Source organism: Sander lucioperca, chromosome 19, assembly GCF_008315115.2.
Source record: "Sander lucioperca isolate FBNREF2018 chromosome 19, SLUC_FBN_1.2, whole genome shotgun sequence".
In the NCBI taxonomy this organism is placed as follows: domain Eukaryota; kingdom Metazoa; phylum Chordata; class Actinopteri; order Perciformes; family Percidae; genus Sander; species Sander lucioperca.
Window position 1 is genome coordinate 11763917 of NC_050191.1, and position 26559 is coordinate 11790475.

General features: G+C 41.5%; 1 protein-coding gene across 1 annotated transcript in view; it reads right to left on the reverse strand.

Moving 5' to 3' along the window:
- Positions 1-364: 364 nt before the first annotated feature.
- kcnk3a (potassium channel, subfamily K, member 3a) overlaps positions 365-26559 on the reverse strand; it is a 40877-nt gene continuing 14682 nt past the window's right edge. Inside the window, exon 3 of the mRNA XM_031322551.2 lies at positions 365-2008. Coding sequence (XP_031178411.1) covers positions 1089-2008 — 920 coding nt within the window. The 3' untranslated portion in view covers positions 365-1088. The remainder of the gene's footprint in view (positions 2009-26559) is intronic.

A 26559-nucleotide genomic window follows, 5' to 3' on the forward strand; every position in this document is an offset into this window, starting at 1 on the left:
TGAATACGATATGACTCTCTCTACTATGCACAAAGTCAGCTTACATGTTCCAAGTTAAACTATCAGAATATAGTTGTTCTATAAGAAAACATATGCTGAGCAACAAGCACATAACACTGTGTGATGCACAGGAAGAAACTATGAAAAAGAAATTCATAGTGATGAGGTCTGAAAGGGTGGGCAGGGAGGCCTAGTGGTTACAGACACTGTCACAGGTTTGATCTCCACAACAGCTACAAGTGTCCCGTCCTTTAGCAAGACATTTAAGCCAAACTTGCTCGATCATTCTTCACCAATCATTTATTAAATGCCGTCAATATGAGTTTTCTCATGGGAGGAAAAAAAGATGAAACAGACCAGAAAGTTTGGCATGAACCTGCACTTTAGTTACAGACACACAGGAGAAGACACTGAGAATGTATATATTTAAATATTTCACTGTAAAAATAAGCTTTCCCTCAACCCTCAACACCTACAAGTTAAGTGTCCAAATATATACACCTTTCAATTTCACTGCAGTGAGTATAATTCTTACAACCAAAGATTAAGAGTCTTTTTGGAAAAAGTGGATTATTCAATAAAATAGTTCTTCATAGCGGGGCATTATATACAATCCCTCTTAAAAACATGTCTCACAGTGTACTTTGTCCCTTTTTATATATATATATATATATATATATTAGAACATGAAATTCTGTCTTAACAAAGAAAATACTGAATTCAATATTATGACATTTAATATTGGAATTCAGAAGTGCACAGAGAGCTGCACACGTGTGTTTTTCCCCTGTCTTCTAACAGCAACAGTCTCAGAGTTTGTGTAATGAATGCTTCTCAAACAACCATTAGAATTATTTCTCAGTGACATCAGTTACTATGTTAGTCCTACATGGTTTGTGCTGAGATAATGGAAGTTAAATACATGAATCTGGAGACAGCAGCAGACTCTTGCCAGAAAGAAGCACAGATCAGGAGTACTGCAGCTCTTTAGGGCTGGAGTTGCGTTCCCCTGATGTCCTCAGATAATCTAGTACCACAGTAGAAGGGCCCTCTTTTGGGACTTGACTAAAGCATGAAGTCCTCCAGGTTTAGATGGAACTTCTGCGTTTCTTGAGTCTTCTGTAGGTGTTGATGCTGTGCAGACCAGTGGAAACTGAGCTGATGCCTGAGTGGCGTTGCATGCTGCACACGCAGCCATTAGAGTGCAGGGTGTTGGAAAAAGCCTCTCCCTGCTCCATGTAGGTGTCCGAAGTGGAGAGGTCACGTGGGATGATCATGGGTATGGAATATTGCAGCTTCTCTCTACTCTTGTACCAAAGGCAAGAGCACATGGATTGGAAGTGGAGCACTTCGGAGTAAACGTTACGTAGACCCCGGCTCCCCGACCCACCCCCACTACCTTCAACTGCAGTTCCTCCGCCGCACACAGATGGTGTGGAGGAGGAGGATGCCTGGTCTACGGAACAGTGAATGTGTCCACCCGCCTGACCGTTATGAGCGAGGAGAGCCCTCTGCTCAGCATCCCTCTTCTCGTCCTCGGCGTTCATGGTCATGAACCGCAGCACTGCCAAGTTGAGGAAGGCTCCGATCACAGCCAGGCCCGTCAGGATGTAGATGAAGCTAAAGACCACATACTCCGGCTTGTTCTGCAGAGCGTGCTCATTCTGCAGCGCTACATAATCCCCGAAGCCGATGGTGGTGAGCGTGATGAAGCAATAGTAGTAAGCATGAAAGAAGCTCCATCCCTCAAAGTGTGAGAAGGCCAGCGCCCCCAAGCACAGTGTGCTCATGCAGGATATGAAGCCGATGATCACCATGTTGACCATGGAGACCTCAGTGCGCCTCATGCCAAGGCACTTCTTCAGGCGGTGGAGCAGGTACCTGACGAAGGTGTTGATCCGCTCACCCACGCTCTGGAACATGACCAAGGTGAGCGGGATGCCCAGGACGGCGTAAAGCATGCAGAACACCTTCCCTCCATCTGTGCTGGGGGCTGCATGGCCATATCCTGATGGAAAGAAGGAGAAAGGAGCAGGGTTACTAGGGCAGAACTAATTAAATCTACACTGCAGAGGACAGGGGTCTGAGAAAAGAAGGCTGGAGGCTGGGAAAGATAGTCAAACCCAGAGTAGACCAATATAAATGATTTGTATTTTTTGAGCAGCACTTCTTATAAATTCAGAGACTCTTCATTTCACAGCAGCAGCATGCAATTGAAGATGAGAATGCACAGCAGTGTAGCGGAAAGGGACATGTATTGATGTTGTGTATGGGAGAGAGAGCCTGAATAATTTATTGACAATTGGTCTCTGCAGAATGACTTCAGCTAATGAGTAGATTTGCACCTAATTAGTCCTTACATTTTCCAGATCAAATAGACAGTCCTTTTATTTTGTAAATCACTCTTTGTCATGCAGTCCTTTGAATCGTTGGATTATCAGAGGCCTACAGCAAAATAAAATAAGTTAACAGTGTGGTTTGTGTGTGCGCTTCACTGAGTCTTCTGGACACAGCCCGATAAAAAACAAGAATCCAAATGGGCCCACAAAACTCAAAGTTAATTAAGCAACTCCATTGGACAAAACATGTCATGTCAAAGTTTAAAGAAGGAGCTTTTCAGTAATTTGTTTGCCATGAAACAGAGAATAGCTAATAAATCATTTACTATATAGACATATTGTCGTATAGTCAGTGATTGAAATGGCTGCTTGGAGAATACTAGCAAATGCTCACTATCAGCCAATTTAAGATACGGCATAACTCATACTGACTGAGTCATTCTGAATGCACTCACATTGTGGAGCTCGTGAATTTCAAGATGGATTTAAAATCCCTTTTCAGGTTCACCTCCATTTCAGGTTAAGCGTCAACCTTTTGTCCCATAACGTCATCCTCTCACTCCTATTGTCCCACAGGATATGGCGCCCTTGCATGCAACATTATTACCCGCTAAGATATATTCCACACATGTGGACCTGTTGCACATGGGAGCTGAGAGATGATGGCCCTGATAACAATGGGATCAGCAAATAGAAAAAGGTTGACCAACAGTTTGAATGTAATTACTCTTGGGGTTGATTTAATTCTTTTGGCTCTGGTTTTATTGTCACACTGATCCGTGCGGTTGAGCCATCTGTCTGTCTGGTGCCAAATCTGTTTAAAGCTTTTCCAGTTGGGCCGCCAAAATGAGAGCCATTACAACTGATGTATCTCCTCGTGGAAGGAAAAACCTGGCCCGCTCCCTGAGCGAAGAGACATTTTGCTTTTTTCAAATCTCATCCCCTACAAAGACATTTATCCCATTTTGTGATGACAGAGAGATGACTGACAAATACTTTACTCTGAATAGTTATTGACCTATTGCAGTCTATTTTACCACAGAGACTTGTTCTCTGGCCAGTTGATGACCTTAAAGATGAAGTGTTCCTAATTTGTTAATTTAAATAGATTTTAAACTACATGATATTTTACACAAGTATGTTAAAATGATGCAACTGTTTTCTCATACAATTGAACTCTCAAAAGTTAGGTCAGATTGGTCGGGTTTGCATTCGTACCTTTATGACATGGAAAGGCAGAACCTGATCATTTGAACCATTTATATTCGGTTTATTCAATAGTTTTAGCTATCGTTTCATTCCTATTTTTCAAATTATTTGCGAAATGCACAATCGTTCCACGTCCCCCTGCCACAACTGCAGAGTACCCATTTATGTGAATCACTGCTGTCCTATACAATATGTTAAACTCTTACAACATATGCACTACAATGCACTACCTTTAGTAGTGCATTTCAGAGGATCTTTGACGTTATTAATGTTGCTGTACCCAAACTGCCGGCTATCGGCTAGTAGCTAACATCAGCGGTAGCTAGTAGCACGACATAATGATTACATCTCCTTGGTTCTCTTAATATATTCAGCATTTATTTTGCATTTAAACAATGAGGAACAGCAAAAACACGATGTTTAACGTTAGTAAATATTTTAGACAATGAACGGCGAGTTCTCCATGTATGCTTGTTTCTATAGCTATATAGAGAAGCTCATGAACGAGTGTTGCTACGTCAACTCAACCAAACTGTCGCTAGTGCGCATGTCAATCGTGATGTCATTGGCCGAACAATGCGGAAGATCCAGGTATTTTGTATTAATTTTTTGGGGCATTTTTAGGCCTTTATTGACAGGACAGCTGAAGAAATAAAAGGGGAGAGAGAGGGGGAATTGCATGCAGCAAAGGGCCGCAGGTGGGAGTCAAACCCGGGCACGCTGCGTCGAGGAGTAAACCTCTATATATGGGCGCCCACTCTACCAACTGAGCTATCTGGGCGCCCGATCCAGGTATTGTTTGAGCTCCATGAGTGCTTCATGCGCCATTGAGCAACTCTCATTGGAATGAACGGGGCTTTGCACCGAATGCTGTATTCTTTTAATACATCCATGAGTGGGGAGAGACAGTTGGAGCATGCACAGATGCTTAACACGATCTGACCCCGGTTAAGGTGTATAGATTCAGGAATACCCCGGTTACTAAGGAAGTTCTCTAGGTCTGTTAACCAGGTTATGAGAACTCAGATTGTAACCGGGGTAAGGTGTTTAGATGGCACCTTCCATTTATTTTGTGTTGGCATTCTAAACTCCAGTGGATTTATGAAGACTATGGTTAACTGCTCCTCAGATCTCTGCAGGATAAATCCAGACAGCTAGCTAGTCTGTCTAATCTGAGTTTTCTGTTGCACGACTAAAACAACTTTTGAACGTACACATTCCACCAAAACAAGTTCCTTCCTAAGGCTATTTTGCAGCGGCACAGTGGCTCTGTCCGGCGCATAGAGCCACCCATGACAATTGTGATTGGTTTAAAGAAATGCCAATAAACCAGAGCACGTTTTTCTCCCATCCTGGAATGCTGTGTGGACTAGCCAGACCCTCCTCCGCAGCGCTGTGGAGGAAGGTCTGGCAATGCGAGACTAAACATTGGTTAACCCTAGCTACCTTAAAATGGACCATGAGTGAGTTTTATTTACTATGAATACATTTTAAAAGAGAAAGAATGTGTTACTTCTTATTTAAAAGGTTACTCTTGTCTCATTTTATAAAGTATATTGTATGTCAGAGGCTATGAGTAAATAATGTAAATCCACTCATTGACCATTCATCAAAGAGCAGGACAGTGTGTTCAGGTGAGCACAGAGGCTGAGCTGCAGGCCTGTTAGGAGCTGTCAACAGCAGCAAGCAGCTTATTGAGACACGGAGACGACCAGAGTGACAGTGGTGCTCGTCAAAAGCAGACGCAGGAGCTGGAGGCGACAAGGCCAGCAGTCCCGCGTGGAGAGAGTGGAGAGGCCCGCATGACAAGATCACCCTCCCCTGTCCTCCCCCGCTCCCCCACAGGAGTGACAAAGTTATCATGAGACAGGACGTCTCCGCGGGTTGTCCTGGTACGCAGCGGAAAGCCACCAGGGCCACGCGCTCTGTTTACATGGATTCCAGTCATTGCCACTGGGAGAGGAAAAAGTGTAGCCTCACCGCTCTAAAAGGTGAAAAAAACAGAGGTACAATTGACATCTGAAGAACCCCACACTCTTGCACAGTCTGAAACTGAGGCATTAATACTGAGCAGGTTTGGCTGCAACTATTGGCACATATTTCATGGCTAGACAGGGAGAAACACAGAGGAGACATCTGGGAAATTACAGGCTTTAGGTTTTTCCTAAGGAGACAGTAATTCCCTCTAAAATTAGCTCAGTTTCTCAATTTGTAAGGATTGTTGCAAAATATAAAAAGGAGAATCAAAGACTTTACTGCAACTTGGGGCTGATTGTCTCATAACCTAATTTCTATAATTATCATGTGAAAGAAAATATGGAAATTGCATAACAATGAAAGGGCGATAAGAGCTTATAGAAGACTTATTAGGCAAAACTAACAAGCAGCAGAGGCTTGGGCTAATAAATGTCAACAAAACACAGGTGCACCATAATTTAAACTCTCATTCTCATCTCGCTGCTGCCTCTCATTACATAATCATAATTTACAGCCAATCGTTTAAAGCCTCTAGCAACAGGTTCATTTAAATGTTTCAAAACAAATCATTTCACAGAAAGGATAAATATTCCCCTATGATATCCTTTGCCATTCTAAAATACTACCAATATAATTTAATATGATATAATATAATTTAATTTCAAGTCTTGAACACATTTTATGCCCTCTAAATCATTTCACAATTTTGAATCCTCTTGTTCATTTTAGCAAAGGGGCGTACAGCTTTATTCAGTGCTGTGCCATATAAACCCTCTCAGATTTTCTAATTAAATATTGTCTTCCAACACTGCTCATCTGTAAGAATGCAAATAATACCATTGATGCTGGCTGTTTGACCTTTTGGTCCTGGGAGTGCTAGTTTGTCTCCAAAGATGACAGCTCAGTGCATACAGTTCCTTTCTCGTAGTATTTGCCTCTAAAACACATCGCCCACTGCATCCAAAGTCCTCATTATACTGATTAATTAGGCAGGGATAAAACAGGCTTTGGAAATACATCAAAGAATGGCATAATGTGCCTGTCAGGGCTCCGGTTCTCTGTCACTCAATTCAATTTTCATTGATTACCAGGCACAATTTGTTCTCGCCAACATGATGAGGAGCACCTATTCATCAAGCACATCACCTCAGCTAATGGGACAGGATTGTGAAAGAGATGGCACATATATCACAGGCTAATTTATCAAGAATTTTTAAAAGAATGAAGAAGCTGTTGAAATCCATCTGTGAGTAAAAAAATATATATAACATGCAAGCAAAAAACCTCAAAGGTGAAATTTTAAATCATGAAATACAAATATGTGCACACCAGTGGGGCCAGGATTACAAATTACGCAATGAAACATGACATGTTATATACACATACATCTAACAAAAAGTTTCCACAGAGTCTCTGGAGAGGCGACTTCAGGATGTGGATTCGGTAACTGAAATGCTGGTGGCAGCGTTGCTCTCTGGGGTTCAGTGGTGACTGATAATGTCCTCAGACATCTCTGCACCCTGGAGACTGGCCAGTGTCACACTGTATAATACACTCATCAGTGTGTGTGTGTGTGTGTGTGTGTGTGTGTGTGTGTGTGTGTTTGTGTGTGTGTGTGTCTATGGGGCAGGGTTTCACTCCAGACAGAGTTAAAGGTGAAAACAGTAGCTGACTGGATACTGTTTTATTTGCGTAGTGGCACAGGTATAATGAACAGATAGCATCTCATGTGTTGATTCCTTTGGTTGCGTATTTGCTGTTATGCATTTGGTCTTTTTTTTTAAGGGCTCTTGTTACTGCTTTAAAACAAATGTATTGTATGTAAAGCTTTTTGACATATATGATCTATCTTTTTAACAATCATTTAAGTGTAAATGTGTCTTTTATTCATCTGCTTTTAACTTATTAACTATTATTATTTTAACGGATTTTAAATCTTTCCAAAGACACCAAATATTTTAGAATTATGGGGGAATTTGTATAAATGATTAGCAATTTATCTAGACGATTTCCATTTGATTGAATGCTGCAACCATTGCAAACCATGGAGTCTCGGGTTTGAATATGTGTCACTAAGTGAACATCATAGAGCTTCTTGTGATTGGTTCCTGCAAATGTGTAACGGAAGCAGGATAGATAAACGTACAGGTTTCCAGCCTGAGCTGCAGGGCAAAATCAAATCGCCGGCAGATCGTGCTGGGTTTACCCAGTCTAACCTACTGTAGGAGCAAAATAAGGTCAAAACTGTATGTTTGATTGCTTATATGTTGGATCATAAAATGAAAAAAAAAGTATAAGAAATTATGATGAAATAGTTTTCTGTGCTTTTGGTTATTAAAAAGCATCTGCTGCTGCTTGTAAAGCGTATTGCTGTAAGTGCATAACTGAAGGTGATTCAGAAATTTTGATTAACTCAGAGCTTCTCTCATCTGGATTATGGCAGTTACATACTGTGAGGATACTGTTTAAAGAGATTTAAGGGGGGGAAAAATCAAACAAAAAAAGTGTAAAAGTAAGCAGGATAAAAGAGGAAACTATGTCCTTGAGAAAAAAAACTGATGTTTAACAGATTTGAGAACCAAGACACTTATTCATATTATAAAATACACATATTCAAGAGGAATTCTGACTGTTTTTGATAGATTAGACACCAGGGTTGAATGACATTTAAATGTCAAAAAAACCCACTGACAACTTAAATTTGAAAAACTGTACAGGCACAAATCCACCCGTCAGCAGTTAGTTAAAAACTCCTATTGAAGCTGAGGAACTGGAGTAGACGTAATCATTTACAGCTCTACTAAGAGGACATTACTGACAGTATGTATCACTGTAGTGGTCAGTAAACAAATTCCTTCTGCAATGCTGATGTGTGCTCAGAGGTGTTACACAGAATCACAATATTCAGCCGTATATGGCTAGCCTAGTTCTTCACCGTACAGGTGGCCCGAGCAGCCGTCCCGGTATGACGTCACTCTTATCAGCATTTACACCATCCCCTAAAATGTTGCGCAGATTGGGGAATGTTCTGTACAACTGTGCAAATAAACACAGATCATGTCATCCATTTGGTACAGGCCGTCTTTGAGCAGCAACCCACTCTGCTTCCCAGCATGCCTTCTCCACAGCTGGCTTTCATCTCCAGCTGTGTCTGGCCAAAGATAACATTACACGACCTGACAAAGTGTAACTCTTGTCCACTTGTAAGCATCCAGGATTTCCACACCCAAAAAAATGTTACATTAAAAGTCGACTATGATCCTGTATTTCCCACGACTGATGTCCAGTCTCTATCTGAAAGGTGGACCTGCAGACCCCTATTAATTCTCAGTCACAGACACCTCAAACTCCAGATGACCCCGTCATTGTTTATTCAGGCACTCAAACACAAGCTCTGGTCCTCCCGCCTCCCTCCATTACTCCGTCCGGCTTTTGACCCACAAGGCATTGCTGACAGCTGCTGTGTAATGTCTGTGTGTGTGTGTGTGTGTGTGTGTGTGTGTGTGTGTGTGTGTGTGTGTGTGTGTGTGTGTGTATGTGTGTGTGTGTGTGTGTGTGTGTGTGTGTGTGTGTGTGTGTGTGTGTGTCTGTGTGTGTGTGTGTGTGTGTGTGTGTGTGTGTGTGTGTGTGTGTGTGTGTGAAAGAAAAGAACTCTAGGACTATGTTTAATTGGGGAAATAAATATCAATATTTAAAGTCAGTTATGAATCTAGAAAAAAGAAGCATATTTGCCTCATTGATTTTCAATGAGTCATGAATTAAATAGAAAGCCTTTTTGCTGTTTTAATACTTTCAGTGCAGTATTATTCAGTCAGGCAGCAGAGGTGAAAAGCTGAATAGCAACATATGGTATCAGTTAATCAAGTTATTTGTCCTGAAAAAAAAAAAAAAAAAAAAAAATACAATGTACCCCAAGACCTACTTAAGCAAAGTTTGCCCCTATTTGCTTTCTAAGTAACGAGCGATTTGCTTCGCTAGGCATTTTGGGATAGCAGGTGATTTACATGTACAGGACTGACCAGCGACAAAAACAAAAAGGGAATGGTCAAAGGTTGAAAATGTTTTACTTTATGCAAATGAAAGAAAAACCGTGATGCCTTTCAAGTTCAGCCTTTAGCAGGTAGATATAAACATCTATGGGGGAGAAGATTATTATTGCAGCCACTTTTGTACATCCCTTATCTTTTTAAATAAATAAAATTGCAGGTTTAAACAGGACCGATGGCGCTAAATGTGTTCTCTTTCAGTGAATTTTGCTGCACTAAAATAACATCCTATTACTTTTGTTCTTGCTAACGACAAACATCAGTCATTATTCGCAATGCCACAACAGTTCTTGTAGCAAAAATGTAAACATACAAACTTAGTATTATGTGTTTGAACAAGTGACTAATACTGTTGTTTTTCTGGTGAAGACAGTTTCTATAACCAAATGTAGATAAACAAAGATTTTAAACTTTTTTTTTTTTAGATTGTCATTAACCAAAACAAAGCATGTGATGGATGAACACTATCCTTGGCAGCTTCAGCAAATTTCAAATTTCTTCCCATTAGTCAACGTTGGTTTCTTTTAACCATGACTGTGAAAGCTTATCCTTTGCGGTGTCAAAACACTTACATGTATTATGTTGTACCTATTGTGTTTGGTTACTGTGTGAAAAATACAATAAATAATTAATCACAAGAAAAGGAGGGCAGTTACAAACAACATATTTTGTAGTTTAGTGTGGATGCCTTGTTGGATGAATGGTAACATGTGGCAGGTGGTAACTCTTTCACAATGTGGCACAGTTAAAGTTCATATTGTATAATAGAAAATTTATACAATGATGGTTTTGAAAAACTAAACCAAATTCGGCAGGTCAAGAGGGTTGTCGGCTAATGGCAGGGTTGGGGGTTCAATCCCCGGCTCCACCTGTATATGGCGTGACAGTGTCCTTAAGCCCTGAACCCAACAGCTTTGATCAAGATATTTAAATTTGACCGGGAGTACCTTTAAATTACATTAGACATCAGTCATTTTGGCACTATATACTGTTTGTAAATTGGCTTTCCAACTTTGATGAGAATATTTGCAGGGATGTACTTTGTTATATTCAGTAGTTATAATCAGGGCCATTTAGCTTGCTATACTATGGTGGGCTGATAGAAAATAATAGGTGGCCAACTTGGGCGTTCGGTAGCCCAGACCACGTAGAGAGCCCCACAAAAACCTGGCAAAACACAGCTGGCAACCAGAGGGTTGTCAGAGTCAAAATCAGATGCAAACCCCTGTCATTGTGCCCTCAGGCCTCACCAGATTATGGCTGTGTGTTTTTGTATGGGGTGTTTGGATGTGTTAAATTCAGAAAATGAATGTACCCATGGGCAGTGCTTAATTTGTAAAGTGGGAGGTCCCAGAGCGCAGAAGGGGGGTGGATCCAGCGACTCAAAACAGGGGTCGGAGGTAATGGAACAAAAACAAATGACACTGCCTACGTAGCTTTTCTGACTAAAAAAACCTAAACAACGCTATGTGTACATCAGGGCAATGTTTATTTTTATTTCAGAACATGCACTGCATCGGTGCGAAATGTAAAAAAAAAAAAAAAAAAGAAATACACTGCAACAATCGTTTTCACAAGCAGCAATTATCCATCGGATAAATTAACCAAAAAAACCCACCGTGGTCTCCACATTCTTGATCAGCAGAAACGGTTTTTGCTTGTTTGGGATTAGACTGGCCAGCCTATTTGAAAAAGTTAAGCAAACTTTGTTGTCTTTTTGACATTTTTCCCCTGAGTGAAATGAGGCTATTAACAGCAATCTCAACCAGCACAAGTGCTTGTGTCACTTGAAGTGCAGCGCCGCGCTGTTGAAGTGCCTCCCCTCCCTCCCCCCCTCTCCCCCCCTCCGTCTTACCCTGAAAATTCACCTCAAAACGCATCGAAAATGCAAACACAAGATTTTTGTGGAACTTCAATGGGGAATAAATACTTTAATTTCGATTAATTTTTCATGGTGACACAGAAGGTGCCAGATCCAATAAAAAAGGTTCTGGATCCAACGTTGGAGGTGCCAGAACATGTTCCGGCGTGTTCCGGCTCAAATTAAGCCCTGCCCATAGGGATTAATGAAGCAGTATTCTTTTCTATTCTAATTTATAAAGAACAACCTGAAGCAGGGAAATTGGGAGGTTGTAAAGCAGCATTTCTAAGATTGTGGCTTCCCATTTGAGTCAGTGGAGGGAAGATTGATTCATCCTAAAATAAAAAATAAAATCCAGCATCCAGATTTTAACATAATCAACTCCATAACACGCCTTTTCATTGGATGAGCTTAGTTCTGAAATAAAATCTAATCAAGTGATACTTCTCACCATAGCCAATATTTAGATGGCAGTCTTATTCAGAGCCATCTATCAGCATTAGGCTTGGTAGCTTGCTTAGAAAATAACGATTAAACACACAGTAAGTGTTGTAAGTTGTTTCGGATAAACTAAAGTAAATGAGCAAATTAATGTAATGTAGGTCAAGCTATGAGCTTTTGCTGGCATCAAAGCATTCACAAACTGAGAGAATGGGTAACTTTCAAGAAAAGTCACCGTAATTATATGTTCCACCTCCGAGACACATCTGTGCAGCAGCACGGACAGGTCTGCGGAGTGTGTTTGTGCTTGAACACTATGAGAAGAGGGGTGAGCTGTAGGCGCACGTTTGGGTGGGCGGAGCTCATAGCCTGCGCTGGGCCTTGCTAGTAAAGATGTCAGCAGTGTCAACTTCGACATTACTCTGTTGTTGCTGTCAACAGACTGTAAAATAGTAAGAATAATCTCTCTAATCAAACTTTCATTATAAGCCTTGACAGTGAATGACGAGCTTGTGAATGAGTACAAGGGAGAGAGAGAAAGTACGAGATGTATTCACCACAAGCGATCTGATGTAACGCCAGAGGAGACAGCACATTGGCAAAGTGTCTGTCTGGGTTCATGTTAACTCGGTTACCCCTGTGTGGGCTCCACATTGGGCCTGGGAGCCTGTGCTCTCGTCCAGCTCACAGCTGAGGCTCAAACGTTAAAGTATCACAAGCCTGAATAACAAAGCGACCAGCAGTTAGATAAGAGAGCTGTGACTCTGCTCCTTGAAATGTATGGGTTGCAGAAAACCCTCTCATTGCCACGCAATACACCCACAACATTCACATTTTCTATAGAAGCAGTTCCATCAAAAGCACCAGTCTGTGTCTGTGTGTGTCCGACCATCCTAGTCTTATGTTTTGCTTTCACTGTGGAAAAAAAAAAAAAAAAAAAAATCAGGGTCTATTTCCAAAAGTACTCCTTAGGTTCCTTTTTAGGGGATATGAGAGGAAACCTTGGCATGCCTCAGTTTTCCATGAGGTCAGTAAGCAAGGCATTCCAAGCAAGTGTGAGATCTCTGGGAGGGTTAGCTAATTAAATAAATCAGGTGATTTATGTACCTGAAACACAGTTGATATGGACTGGTTTTAAAAGTCACAACACAGCTGGACTAAAATGGGGTTCACATACACAGATACTGTACACAACGGGGAAGCAGGGGGAGGAGGAGGAGGAGGAGGAGGAGGAGGAGGAGGAGGAGGAGGGAAGGGTAGGAGAGGACAGGAGGGATGAAATATGAACGGAAATAAAGCAAGATGAAAGGATAAGAAATAAAGCTGAAGGAAAACAGAATTTAAATACATAACTCACTCACTGGCGTAAATTTATAGAAAGATCCATTAAAGAAGGCACATTTAAAGCTTTAAAACTCAATTTAGATGGTAGGAAGTCTTTAATTTGTAGTCATTGCTAATGTAGGATCTGCGATTTCTTTCCAGGCTTTAGGAGGTCAACTCAAATAACAGACGTATCTGTTTCAAGTGCTCCATTTGGGCTATCTGTTTTAAAAGTGTGCCTGTGTGGGCACGAAGAGAGAAAGAGCGAAGAGAAAGTGAGAACATGTTGTGTAATATGATACTGGAATCTTTAGAGAAAAAATGCTAAAACCCTGTGTTCAACAGCTGGCAGGAGTGCAAAATACTTTCCTTTCACTGCCAAGAATGATAACAAATTATGTCAAAACAAGCAGAGACACAAAATAATGACGTGAATGCTGAGCCAGTGTGCCCTATTATTTGACCACCATCTCCATAATGAGCCTAGACCAGAGATTCCCAACCACGTGTAAACAAATAAACTGAGGGGATAAACAGTCACTTTAATTGTATCCTGATGGTATTTTTCTTTAGACATCTTCAAAGTGAATGTTTAGGCTATTCCTTCAGATTTTCAGTAGTACTTTTTGAAGAAATGCAAATTTAAGTTTTTATTCTTCACTGCAAAGCGACTTTGAGTACCTAGAAATGCACTATATAAATGTGATGCATTATTAATATTATTTCCATTTTTTATTTTTATTTTTATTTTTATTTTTTATTATTATCATCATCAATAACAGTGACTTCACGCAGAGCCTCTGGCTTAGGGGCCCCCTGAGCACCTGGGCCCAGTAGGCATAGTTGAAATAAATAGCAAGTATCGAAATAGCTACGTCAGCTAAATATAATGGATTAATAGCTAACCAAAAATATTGAATAAACCGTTCAAATAGCTATTTCAAAGTATGGAAGTAATGGTAAAATAAAGCAAGAAATAATCAATAAATGGCTATTTAGCTAAAAGTAACATTAAGGGATAAATGGTTGAGCTAGATAAAAGTATTAAATAAACGGTTTAAATGGGTAAAGAGTTGAAATGGTTAGCCAACAGTAATGGATAAACAGTAATAGCTAAAAGCTAGGCAGTAGCATAGTACCAATGCAAACTTGACAAAACTGAGCTTAATATTGAGAGTTCAATTGTTGAAACAATATATAATTGATAACGTTAAATATCATTCAGTTTAAAGTAAATTCAAAAGAACAAATTAGGGACACGTGTTGAGGAAGGAGTTTATCTGACGGGGCTGCGGGGGCAGTTGGGAAGCACTTGCCTAGACTACAGTGGGCATAATTAGTCACAGATGTCACTGCTGATGATGGTGGTGAGGATGACGAGGATAATTTTATGTGGAATATAAAAAGAGCAGAGACACACTTACATCTAGGCTAGGAACTGGGCCAAGTGTGAATCAGGAGACGATTGCTAAAATTCACACACTATTAACAGCCTTTGATCCAAATGCACTCCAAACAAGCGTTTTGTATGCTCACGCATGTGATGGTAAACAGCTGATACTGTAGAGCATGAACAACATTTTATGGTTGTTGATCCTGACACACTGGAGGGGGGGGTCTCTGCAGTCCATTATATGAGAAATTGCATGTGAAAATAGTCCAGTTTGGTGTCAGAAAAAGAACAAAACTTATGTGACAAGGCTGCTATAATTTGACATGGTTACTTCTCGCCCTGCCTTGGTGATTTCTGGTAATGTGGACTGCAGCCAGGTAATGTTTTATTCAGTTGAATGCTCTTTTTAAAAATAGCTGCTGCTTGTCTTGCTTTCTCTATTTCTTTTCCCTCACCCACATTTATTTTCCTTCCAGTTCTGACTTCTCTCTCTATATATTTCTATGTCCCATCAGTCTCTAACTCAAAGACATATTTGCTCTTTCTTTGCAGCCACTTCAGCACAGTCACCTATCTATGTCACCTGATTCCTTTTATATTTATGCGTACATGCTCTGGCCCCCGTTCAGCTCGTTCAGCTGCTCTCAGGGAACAGATGCTGTCCTAAACTGACATGTGCTGGTGAAAGGGTAGGCACCACAGATCAGTTTACACAGCAAAAAGAAAGACAATATAGAAAACCCTGGATTAAATAAGAACAAAAGCAGGCACAATGACAAACATAAGCGCCTGGTTACACAAAGAATTTGAATTTAAAAATGCAACCAGAAATTACATCCTGTACATATTGCAGTGTCCTGTATATCCTTGTCATTCATATGTTGTTGTTTTTGACTTGAGCCCATACAGTTAACCAGCCCAATTGACAAATAACAAGAAACTACAGTACAGCAAATATAAGTTTGAGGAAATTTAGAAACTGTGTATGTTACATGATTTGTCCACGAAAGAGAAATGTCTGTTTCAACTGTATAATGTCCCACTCGGCACTTAAATAAACCACAGTCACCCGGATAGCTCAGTTGGTAGAGCGTGTGCCCATATATAGAGGTTTACTCCTCAACGCAGCAGGCCAGGGTTCGACTTCGACCTGCGGCCCATTGCTGCATGTCATTCCCCCTCTCTCTCCCCTTTCATTTCTTCAGCTGTCCTGTCAATAAACCACAAGCTGAGCTTTAGAGGTGCTGGTAGTTTTTGTTACTGTAGGGCAGAGTCAGACTAGCCCAAGCTTCCAGTATTAATGCTAAGCTAAGCTAAGCTAACAGTCTCCAAATGGTAGTTTCAAATTTAGACATGAGTGTTATCGCCCTTAATGTCAGGAAATGTCTAGCAAAATTTCAGACTTTTTTTGCCATGGCTTTCTAACAGTACTGTTTGAAACTTGGCTAACTAGCTCACATCGAAGGAAGGTCCCATGTTACAATGAAAACTGTTGAAATGTTTTAGATTTGAGGTGTATTTTTTGTGCAATATGGTGAATAGTTTTGTTTTTACAAAAGGCATTGTGTTCCAACTTGTTAATAGCTGATACACTAAATGTAAGAAACCGTAACCACATATTTAAAATAAAAATATATTTTACTAAAGCCAAGCACGTGAATAAGGAACTCGTAGGAAACACTTTTAACCCTTTTTCAGCACCGTTCAAGTCCCGGATCAATTGAAATAATTTATTTAGCTTTTTTTTAAACTTCGAAATGTGTGGAGTCGAGTCAGAAATGGTTAGTTACAGAAAAGGAGGCTGATATTAAACTCTCACTGAAGATACACACAAACAAACCCATATCTCTCACTCACACACACACACACACACACACACACACACACACACACACACACACACACACACACACGCACACACACACACACACACACACACACACACACACACACACTCTACTGGAGACATGAGTGCCCATAACGTCCTGGTGGAGCTGTCTGACTGGGATCGTTGCCACATTGTAAAGCTATCATATGTCATGCAATGTGATGCATGAGGCTAATGCTTGCACCTGGCTTAATGACCAAATGCAATTAAATCAAGTAATTGATCTTATTAGGGTGTTATATGAACCCCCTAACACTGGCTGCTGCTCCTGGCCCTTCTCTGTACTGTCTGCTGTTTTTCTGATTATTTTATTGTTCTGCTGCAACACTGACAACATAGCAAACAACAAAAGCTATTTGACTTAATGCTGTTTAAAAAAGAGAGCCTAAACTGTCTTTCACAACATGGACTCAATGCTGATTGAAAAGGAGACACAAGGAGGCTTCAATAGCAACACATTTCTTTTTCAAGTGCAACATAACTTTTAGAAGCTTTTGCTCAATTTCCTCAAACTTGCATGCACTCTTTAAGTAAAGTCTTATAATGGTAAGAGGTAAATACACGGCCAGTTGCTCACAGACGTTTGTGTATCTGTAAGCAGAGAGTGAGGCCGCGTTTCCTCAGGGTTTCAACAGGCCCTCGTTCACTTGCCCTAAGCACTTGCCCTTGGGGAATCCCCGCCGCCATCTTAAGTTTCGTTCCATTTGTCTGAAAACCTGAAGTAAACTTAGTGAGATCGACCATCGGTGGGCTGAGGAAGCGAGTGAACAATGATGGTCACTCCAGAGGTGGCTATCACCCACAATGAACTGCAGTTTTGGATTTGGTGCAAGAAAATACATCCATGGTTAGGTGGCAGTGATGTACAACCGCTAAAACTCCTGTTGCTGACCACCGAAGAAGAAGATGAATAAATTGAATACATTTAAACTTTTGTTTACTAAAACATCTAATATAACTGTCAGTTAATATGCACTTTATACTTTTTATTTACTAGTTTTATGTGCAATTTCCAACATTATCTGTAAATGCATGGAAGAAATTCTGTTTTTGCGAGATATAGCCTAAGCATTAATATGATTAATTATGGTACAGATCAAAAACTTTCTTAATCCGAAACTCATGCAGCTGATTACCAAGCCTCATTAAAATGAGTCTGCACGTATTGATGACATGTAAAAAGCAATAATACTTTTTATAAATATTTGTATAGCGCCTTTCATACAAGAAATACTTTACAATAAGGAAATTTCATGACATAAGCAGACATAAATGAACATAAAAACGGGGATGGAATGCGATAATAAATAGAAAAAATAAGATCGAAAATAAAAACACTTGAAGCAGTAGCGCTAAGCCTACAACTGGCGTTCGATCCGTATAGTTTGGGCTGAAAGTGAACAAGGGCAGGTGCGTTCCATTTCAATCCCCCGCCCCCCCCCCCCCCCACCTCCCCCCCCAGCCCACTTTCCCTCTGCTCTCAAAGTGGCCTCCATGTGACGCATGCTATTACTTCATACCAAGGGCTGAGGGGGAAGTGAAGGAGGGCATGTTAAAACACTAATGAAACGCAGCCTAAGTGTCCATCCCTGTTGAAGTGACCTTAAACAGGTTGCCGTTTCTTCTACCTTTCATCCCATAATTATAATTAATATATAATTAATATTACATACAAACATGTGTCCTATATGTGGGCAAACTTCTAATCAAACCATGTAGAGTGTTATACTTTGTCCGAACTATTCCTGAATGACCATCCAGTTTTCACTGTGTCACCTTGGTGAGGTAACCAGTGCCTCAGGCTGCCCATATGGCGGGAGCATCAGCTCCACCTCCGCTCAATCTGCAGGTTCACCTTACCAGACCTGTCTGAAAATCCATCCGTAGCATTTGTTTTAACCTACTTGGAGAAGTGGATGGACAAGCGCCATCGTGACCATGATATCTTTTGATTAAGTTTCAAGCAGGTCATTTAAAAGAAAACATATCGTTTATTATCATGCATCTTGGACATACAGCAGGAAAATGTGTGTAATTTGGCTTACTTTTTTTTTTTTCAAAGGTCTTAACTTTAACTTTTGTTATTTGGGGATATTTATTATGTAGCAAACTCAGACAGTCTGGAAGATAAAACCACTATAATTAGGGCACGCAAATGTCACTTCAATCGAGTTTATGTTCCAGCCTGATATTCATTAGGAGCCCAAACAGCCAGACTGTCCCACTGATTCAATAGATCATGACACAGTTACAATGTGTCTAATATGAATTCAACAATTCGTCTCGTGGCACACAGCAGTTATTGTAGGCAGTTTTTGTAAAGCAAAACCATTAGCTTGTCTAGGGACATACTGTATGTACATTACATTTCATTTAAACTAGAGTATGTCAAAATTAACTTATTTTCTTTCTGAAGGGTGACACAAGAGCATAGTAACCAAAGAACATAAATATCACTAGCCTTTACTTTTTAATGCTGCAATGATAGCCGGTAGGTTTACTGGTAAGCACCAAAGAAGGAGTTTAACAGCTCCCTGCTTTGTATTTGGATCACTCCAAAGTGGGAGATGCTGCCTCATTAAAGAAGAAAAGAAAGTGTATTAAAAACAAATACATATGATTACTCAGGGGCTTCATTAATCCATTTTTACCATAATTAGACATAGGAAAGTAATATTTGGTGACTCTATAATAGTTTTTCACAGTAAAGAGCCATATTCTTAGTATGCATCCATTAAGTGATCTGCAGTTAACCGGAACAGACATAGTGAACCAATGCTGGGCAGAGATAAGTCAACTTTATGTACCCAATAGGACATTCTTCACTATACTGATGGCAGTTAAAGTCAACAGTTAACCAAAATAACAAAACAAAAATGGTCCCTGACTGTTATGGTTTATAGGCCTTTATGCTATGCTTGGGTTCATTGAGACCCGATCACCAGACAAGAAGGTGGATGTTGGACAATTCTGCAAAACCCTGGATTACATTCAACAATCCTTTTACATCAAATGCTAATGTTTTTAAATATTTGATTTCTGGCCATGGCAACTACAGCATGGTTAGGATTAAGGGGAATTTGTTGGACTTTTTGAATGAGGCCACTCTGCAATGCAGATGTCTTCTGCAAATAAGGTGAACCTGGCTCAACTTTCACTGCAAAACAAGGCACTGTGTTCACTAATTAAATATGTGTGACCACACTTTCCTGGTAGATGTAATGTGAACACTGCACTTCTACTCTTTCACTCACAATCATGATAACTTTCCAGAGGTGGTGGAGGGATGAAAGGAAATACATGAAGATCTGGATGGATGTGATGTGGAGCGGGGCTTCCGATGATGGAAGGAACCCTGGGCACTGGATGTTGTTATGTTATGTGCAATGCAGGAGCTAATGAGGATCCTAAATAAACAAACTGCTTCAATACTCCTTGATGCAAATTGCCATTAACAAATATTCTAGTGCTGTTTTCCACCAACAAACAACCAGCATGTGAATGACGCATCACCGCTGACAGCTGTGATATTAGGACTATTCCACAGAAAATACGTTAGCAGCCTGTTGTTTTAGCCCGAGGTTGGCACAAGGTGCTTGTGTTTTTTTTGGATGGATATTAAATGTGTACTCATAAGCTCACACTCCGATGGCGGCCCTCAGGGGTAAACACGGCTCACCTATCACGGTTATTGTTATTACCATTAGGCCTCAGTGTTTGACAGTCTACTTCACACAGGTTGGCTTGTTGAGAGATTAAGCAGATGCTGGAAACAAATTAGAAAACAAATTCCCCTGGGAGACAGTATATATGCCAGGTGAGCTACAGTCGCTTGGCGCTGTCTGACCGAATCATTCCACTGCTCTGAGCCAGTTGGATTAGCATAACGTTAATACAAGACCTGGGTTAGCAAAGCATTCAACACCAGGAGAAGGCTGGAGCCGTCAGGAGCCAGTGAGTTGTGAGAAAATCACTTCAGGTTGTTATGATAAGGACGGCAATGAAAGCGCTCCGTTTTGTCTGTGAACCATAAAGTATTAGTATTAGCTTCTCACCTCTCACCTCAGTATTTAGACGCTTTCCACGCTGACGAGGAGCCAACCATGCTTGATGTGGAAAGATTCGTTTTTTTGGCACATGTATGTACTGAGGCAACTACTGAGGCTCCTCCACCATCCCTGGGTGCTGGAAAGACAGCTCAGTGCTTTTGGCACATAATCAACACCCAGCTGGATGGTATAAGACCCCCCCCCACCCTCCCTGCTGTCTGAGAGAAATGTGTGTGAGAGCTGCATTTCATGACATTGTGAGTTCCTCAGGGAGAGTTTCTCTGCTGTGGTCGTGTGACTAGTTGCGTATCGGCTTTTAATAGTAGTGGAGGCTATAGTTGTGATTGGGTTTTTGTTCCCCCATAATGCAGCTTCAACTGCTATTTTGATTAAATTTGTAATTTGAGGCAGCTGACAATAATTTGGGTTTCATTTATCGGGTGATTGTTATTAAGATATTGGTTCTCACAAACTTGGCATTGGTAAAACGAGCCGTTTGTGTGTTTGTCGTGACTGGATCAGTACGGTGGCTCTATACAGTAGCTCTAATGCTTAACGAAAGGGGTAAAAAGAGTTCAAACACACAAGGACACACAGATACACACCACACGCATACCAATGTATACATAATGAGCTTCTCGGTGCAAATTTCCCATCAGCATTCAGACATTTCTCGAAGAAATAAACGCAGACAATTTGCAGATCAGTGTGGGCTATAACATTGTGTCTCTTAAGCATCATTAAGGGAAACTCTAGATGCTTTTGCCAGTGCCTTCTCCAACATTTCTGCATAATTTGCCAAACAATACACGTCCTTTTAGTCAGTTCATATGAAATGACTTTGCTTTTGTTTGGTAAATGCTTTTATAGCCTATGAACTGCAGCATCATGGACAACAGAAACATTTAATAACAGAGACTACATTTCTGGGGAGACAGAATATTGTTGAGTGTCATAAGTGTAAGTTGATTATTGACCTGAGCCTCATTTTGTTAAACGTACAATATGTAATTTTCTGCCGCTAGGGGTCTCACAATCAAAACAATGGAAGGTAAACATGGACTTTTGATACGTTGTGAAGTTGTGTGGAATTATGGGAGTTGTTGGGAGTTATTGGCAGTTTTCACTGTTAAACACCAATGTTTATTTATGTCATTGTTATAAAATAGCTGCAATTTCCCCAGCATAATTATGTTTTTCTTGATTTGATTTGTATTGTTAGCTGACTAGTTAGTGAGCAAGCAAGCTAACACTAGCCAGCAGCTAAAACCACCATATCACAATATATTTCAAATGTCAATGTCAACTTTTGGATGTTTTCAACACCGGGGCGAAAGGGGTTTGTTGTAACATTACTCTACGATGCAGAGAGACGGGTGCGTGTGGGGATGGTTGGCGGAATCGCTAGGGTGGCGAGGACTTCCAAAGGCCGTTGTTGTGCAGAAGATCTCCCCTTCACTTTTTTTCTAATCTTAACTTGTCTATTTGGTGCCTAACCCACCTTTTGTCGGGTAAATTTAACTGTAAAACAGCTAAAACGCGAAGGGGGGAGAATTTTGGCAGGGAGGAGATTTTCGGCACTAACACCGGTAACGTGAATGGAGACGTAACGTTACAGATGGCCGCTGTTCTGACTCAGGTGCCTGGGGTCTGATATGGTCTGTTTCTCGATAGTTTAACTGCCGTTAGCATAGTTAGCACAAAGCGCTAGAGTTATGTGCTGGCCAGGTTTGGATTGCTGTAATGACAGTGGCTGGCTGCTAGCTAGCTGGGGGTCTCACTGTGGATGTATCTCCGGGGCTGTTGTCAGCTCTCATCCTGACTGAAGTCTCTTAACTTATTGGTGGGTTAGCCCAGTGCTGTTAACTGTTGTCAAAACAATCATACTAAAAATAACTTTTTGAGCGTGTTAAACGATGTTGTAACCTTATGTTACCAACCAAACATTAGAATTAGCTACTTGTCAACCAGCACATTGTAGTAACGTTAAGCTGGATCGATATTGAAATGTATCAATAAATGAGGTCTCTGCTGTATTACTGTGTTGCAAAATGGCACGTAATAAATGACAAAATAATGCCGTGTGGCAGAAAAAAAAAGCAGTATAACGGTTACGGAGTATAACTCTGTGACACTGTATGATTTACAATTACTCTAACAAACTAAATAAAAGTTAACATACTAAGTGACGTGCCTAAATTAAACAAAACAAGGATACACCAAGGCCCTGATTAAAAGCAATCAATTAAAATGACTTTCTATATGTATTATAATCAAGCAGTTATAATTACTTTTAAATATAATGGTATGTGTTCAGTTTTGACTGCAGTATTGAGTCCAGATGTGTAACAAAGTCAGGGCGTTTTCACACCTGTAGTTAGTTTGCTTTGGGCCGAATCAGTTGGTGAGTTAGTAAACTTGGAGCGATTTGCCCTCGGTCGGTTTGGTCTGGTTTCACACCTGGAAAAATCCAAGCGTACCAAAATGCGTCATTACAAATCAGGCAAGAACATCCAGCCCTCTTATTGGTCGGATATGTCTGGGGGCGGGAGCAAGAAAGTAAATACAGGAAGAAGGTCCTGTGTTCTGGTCTAGTGGTCAAACCGTCAAACCAGCTCATTCCATTAAAATTATCAGACATTGTTTCGCAAGAGACGTGACTACGTCTGCTCTGGTCACCGAGACTTCGCTCTGCTCTGCCGGCGTCTGTCTCCAATTTTAGCGGCAGCTGGTTTGACCACGCAGATACGAGTGACGGACGGGAAGCTTGACTACAGTCTATTTCTGTAATAGAAACACTGCAAGCTGCTACAGTTTGCTGCTCTTCTGCATTGCAGATTGCTAAACACACCTGACTACAGGAGACATTAGCTCAGACTTACGGAGTACATATAGTTGGTGCGGTTTGAGTACGGATCACGTTCTCACCACAAACGAACCGCTCCAGAGTTCGAATGAAAGCGTACCAAGACCTCTTCAAGCAGGTCTCGGTACGCTTGTTTGGTCCGCTTTTGATGCGCACCAGAGTTCGATTGCCGCATTCTCACCTGCCCAAACGAACCGCACCAGCGGGGCAAACAAACTCTAGTTCGACTCAACTGAACTAAAGGCTGTCGGTGTGAAAACACCCTCAAACAGCCACTCTCAGAGACAAGGGAATGTGGCCAAATCCTGAGGGGGTTGCCAAACGACATGGTGTCAGGAGTGGGATATCCCAGACACATTGTTCGGACAACTTTGTCTCTAGGAAGTAGCCAACGTTAACGTTTGAAGTTTCGACCGCGGTAAGCGACAACACCAAAATGGCAGATGGATTCAGACATCCGGACCCTCTCGTTTTTGACGAGAACATGGCAGAGCATTGGCGCAAATTTGAACGAGAATACGATATTTTCATTGCTGCCGCACACAGTGATAAACCTGCCCGAACCAGAGCTTATATACTCCTTAACCTCGCAGGACCAGAGGCTATAGAGAGGGAGCGGTCATTCACCTATGCGCCCGCAGTACTAGGAGCAGATGACAACATCGTCACTCCAGCGGAATCCAGAGAGGACCCCGAGTGTCTTAAAAGGAAGTTTAAAGAAATATGCAACCCTAAAATAAACGTGATAATGGAGAGGCACAACTTCAGCACCAGACATCAAAAACCTGGCAAAACCATCGAGGCATAGTGAGTACATTGAGAAATCAGGCTAAAAACTGCAATTTCGGTGCATTGGAAAACAAACTGATAAGAGACAGACTGGTCTGTGGAATAAGTAGCGACAGTGTCAGACGCACACTGCTAACACTGTCCAAAGCAATACACATTTGCCAAATTAGTGAACTCACAGAAAAACATAGCAAAAATGTTCACTCCATTCTTGGCCTACAGGACAGCCTAGAGATGAAGCTGGTCACCTTCAGCAGTGAGGCATTCCACCTAGACTGTGTAAAGGATCACACCCCGTCACAGAAAATGTTTCAGGAATATGTAGACCTATTCAAAGATGAAGTCGATGACTTACCTGTAACATACTCAATGAAGGTAGATCCAGAAATAACACCGGTCGTCAGCCCTCCACGTCTTATCCCAGCTGCCATGCAAAAAAAAGTGGAACAAGAGCGCCAAAGAATGCAAACTCTGGGAGTAATTGAACCTGTGGATGAGCCCACAGAAATTCAAATTTGGTGGCCACACATAACGAGACGGGTGACTTGTGCATCTGCATAAACCCCAGAAACCTAAACAAGGCCCTCATGCGCCCCCACCACCCCATGTTGGAGGAGGTTGCCACTCAGATGTCAGGTGCCACTATCTTTTCCGGCCTTGATGCCAAAAGCTCCTTCTGGCAAGTCAGACTGGATGAGGCCTCATCTCTCCGCACAACATTCACAACTCCGTACAGCCGATTTAAGTTCCTAAAGATGCCGTTCAGAATTAAATAAAAAAATAAAACAAAATAAAATCTTTGCAGGATATCCATGTCCTACAATCGTGGACGACATCATCATCAGTGGCAAAGATCCTGATGAGCATGAAAGAAACCTAAAAATGGTACTGGATCGTGCCAGACAGGTAAAACTGAGACTGAATTCAAGCGAATGCAAGTTTGGACTCAACGAGGTGAGCTATGTTGGGCACACATTCACAGATAAAGGACTAAAAGCAGACCCTAAAAAAATAAAAGCAATCAGTGAAATACCACCCCCAGAGGACAAGCCAGCTCTTCAGCGCTTTTTAGGTTTATTGGTGTTTTTTGCCCCCAACAGCTCCTTCCAGGCAGTGCTGCCTGGAAGGCACTGGTTATGGTTAGGTTTGGGCTAAAACGCAATGCCCATGATGGGCGCTGCAAGGGGCATGGGCACAAGAGGACCACTGGAACCACCAAACTCCTTAAAAAAGCTGGGTTCGGTTATACAAAAAAGCTGTTTAAAAGACAGCCAGATATTAAAAACAGGTTAAAAGAACCACTGGACAGGACAGACAGCAGGAGATTAAAACTTTGAATAAAAGGTCGGGGTTAGGGTTAAGGTTAGGTGCCTTGAAGTCAACGGTCGCAGTGCTGCCTTGAAGTCAATTAGGCAATGGTTATGGTTATGGTTAGGGTTAGGTGCCTTGGAGGCAGAGGTCACAGCACCTGGAAAGAGACCGTGATGAACTCACCGTCGAAGACAGGGTCATCATGAAAGGAAACACGGCAGTTGTGCCTGAACATCTGAAGGTGCTACACATGGGACACCCAGGAGTTGAATCCACGAAGAGAAGGGCGAGGGAAAGTGTTTCTGGCCATCAATAAATGAGGACATTCAGGCTGTCATTATGGCATGCGGCGTCTGTAACAGCCTGAGGCCCCACCAGCAAAAAGAGCCGCTAAAACTGCACACAGTCCCGGGCCTGCCCTGGTCTCTTGTCGCCACAGACATATTTGAATGGAAGAATCACCATTACCTGGTGCTTGTTGATTCATACTCTGGGTGGTTTGAAATTGACCGGCTCAGCAGCCTGTCATCACTGACAGTCATCAATAAGCTAAAGCGTCACTTCTCAGTCCACTGCATACCACAGAAGTTGTACTCCGACAATGGCACCCAGTATACTAGCCAGGCCTTCCATGACTTTGTCCGATCTTGGGATTTTCAGCATGTGACGAGCAGTCCTGAGTATCCACAGTCCAATGACCTCTGTGAGAGGGCTGTACAGAGTGCAACGAAACTGTTAGAGACCACAGAGAGAGACGGGACAGAATTCTACCCGAATCTGCTTGGCATACAAAACACGCCCCGAGACAACACCCTGGGTTCATCTGCACAAAGGCTGTTGTCCTGTCGCACTCAAACTATTCTGCCCATCTGCAAGCAATTGCTGAAACCAGCTGCAAGAATCCCGACCAGCATCAAAGCACAATTAACAACGAAGCAGCGGACACAAAAACACTACTACGACAAGACCAGCAAACCACTACGCCCCCAGGCACCAAACCAAGTGGTAAGACTGCAGCGAAAGTGTGATGAGCCACGCTCATATGTGGTAGATTCTGAAGGGAAGGA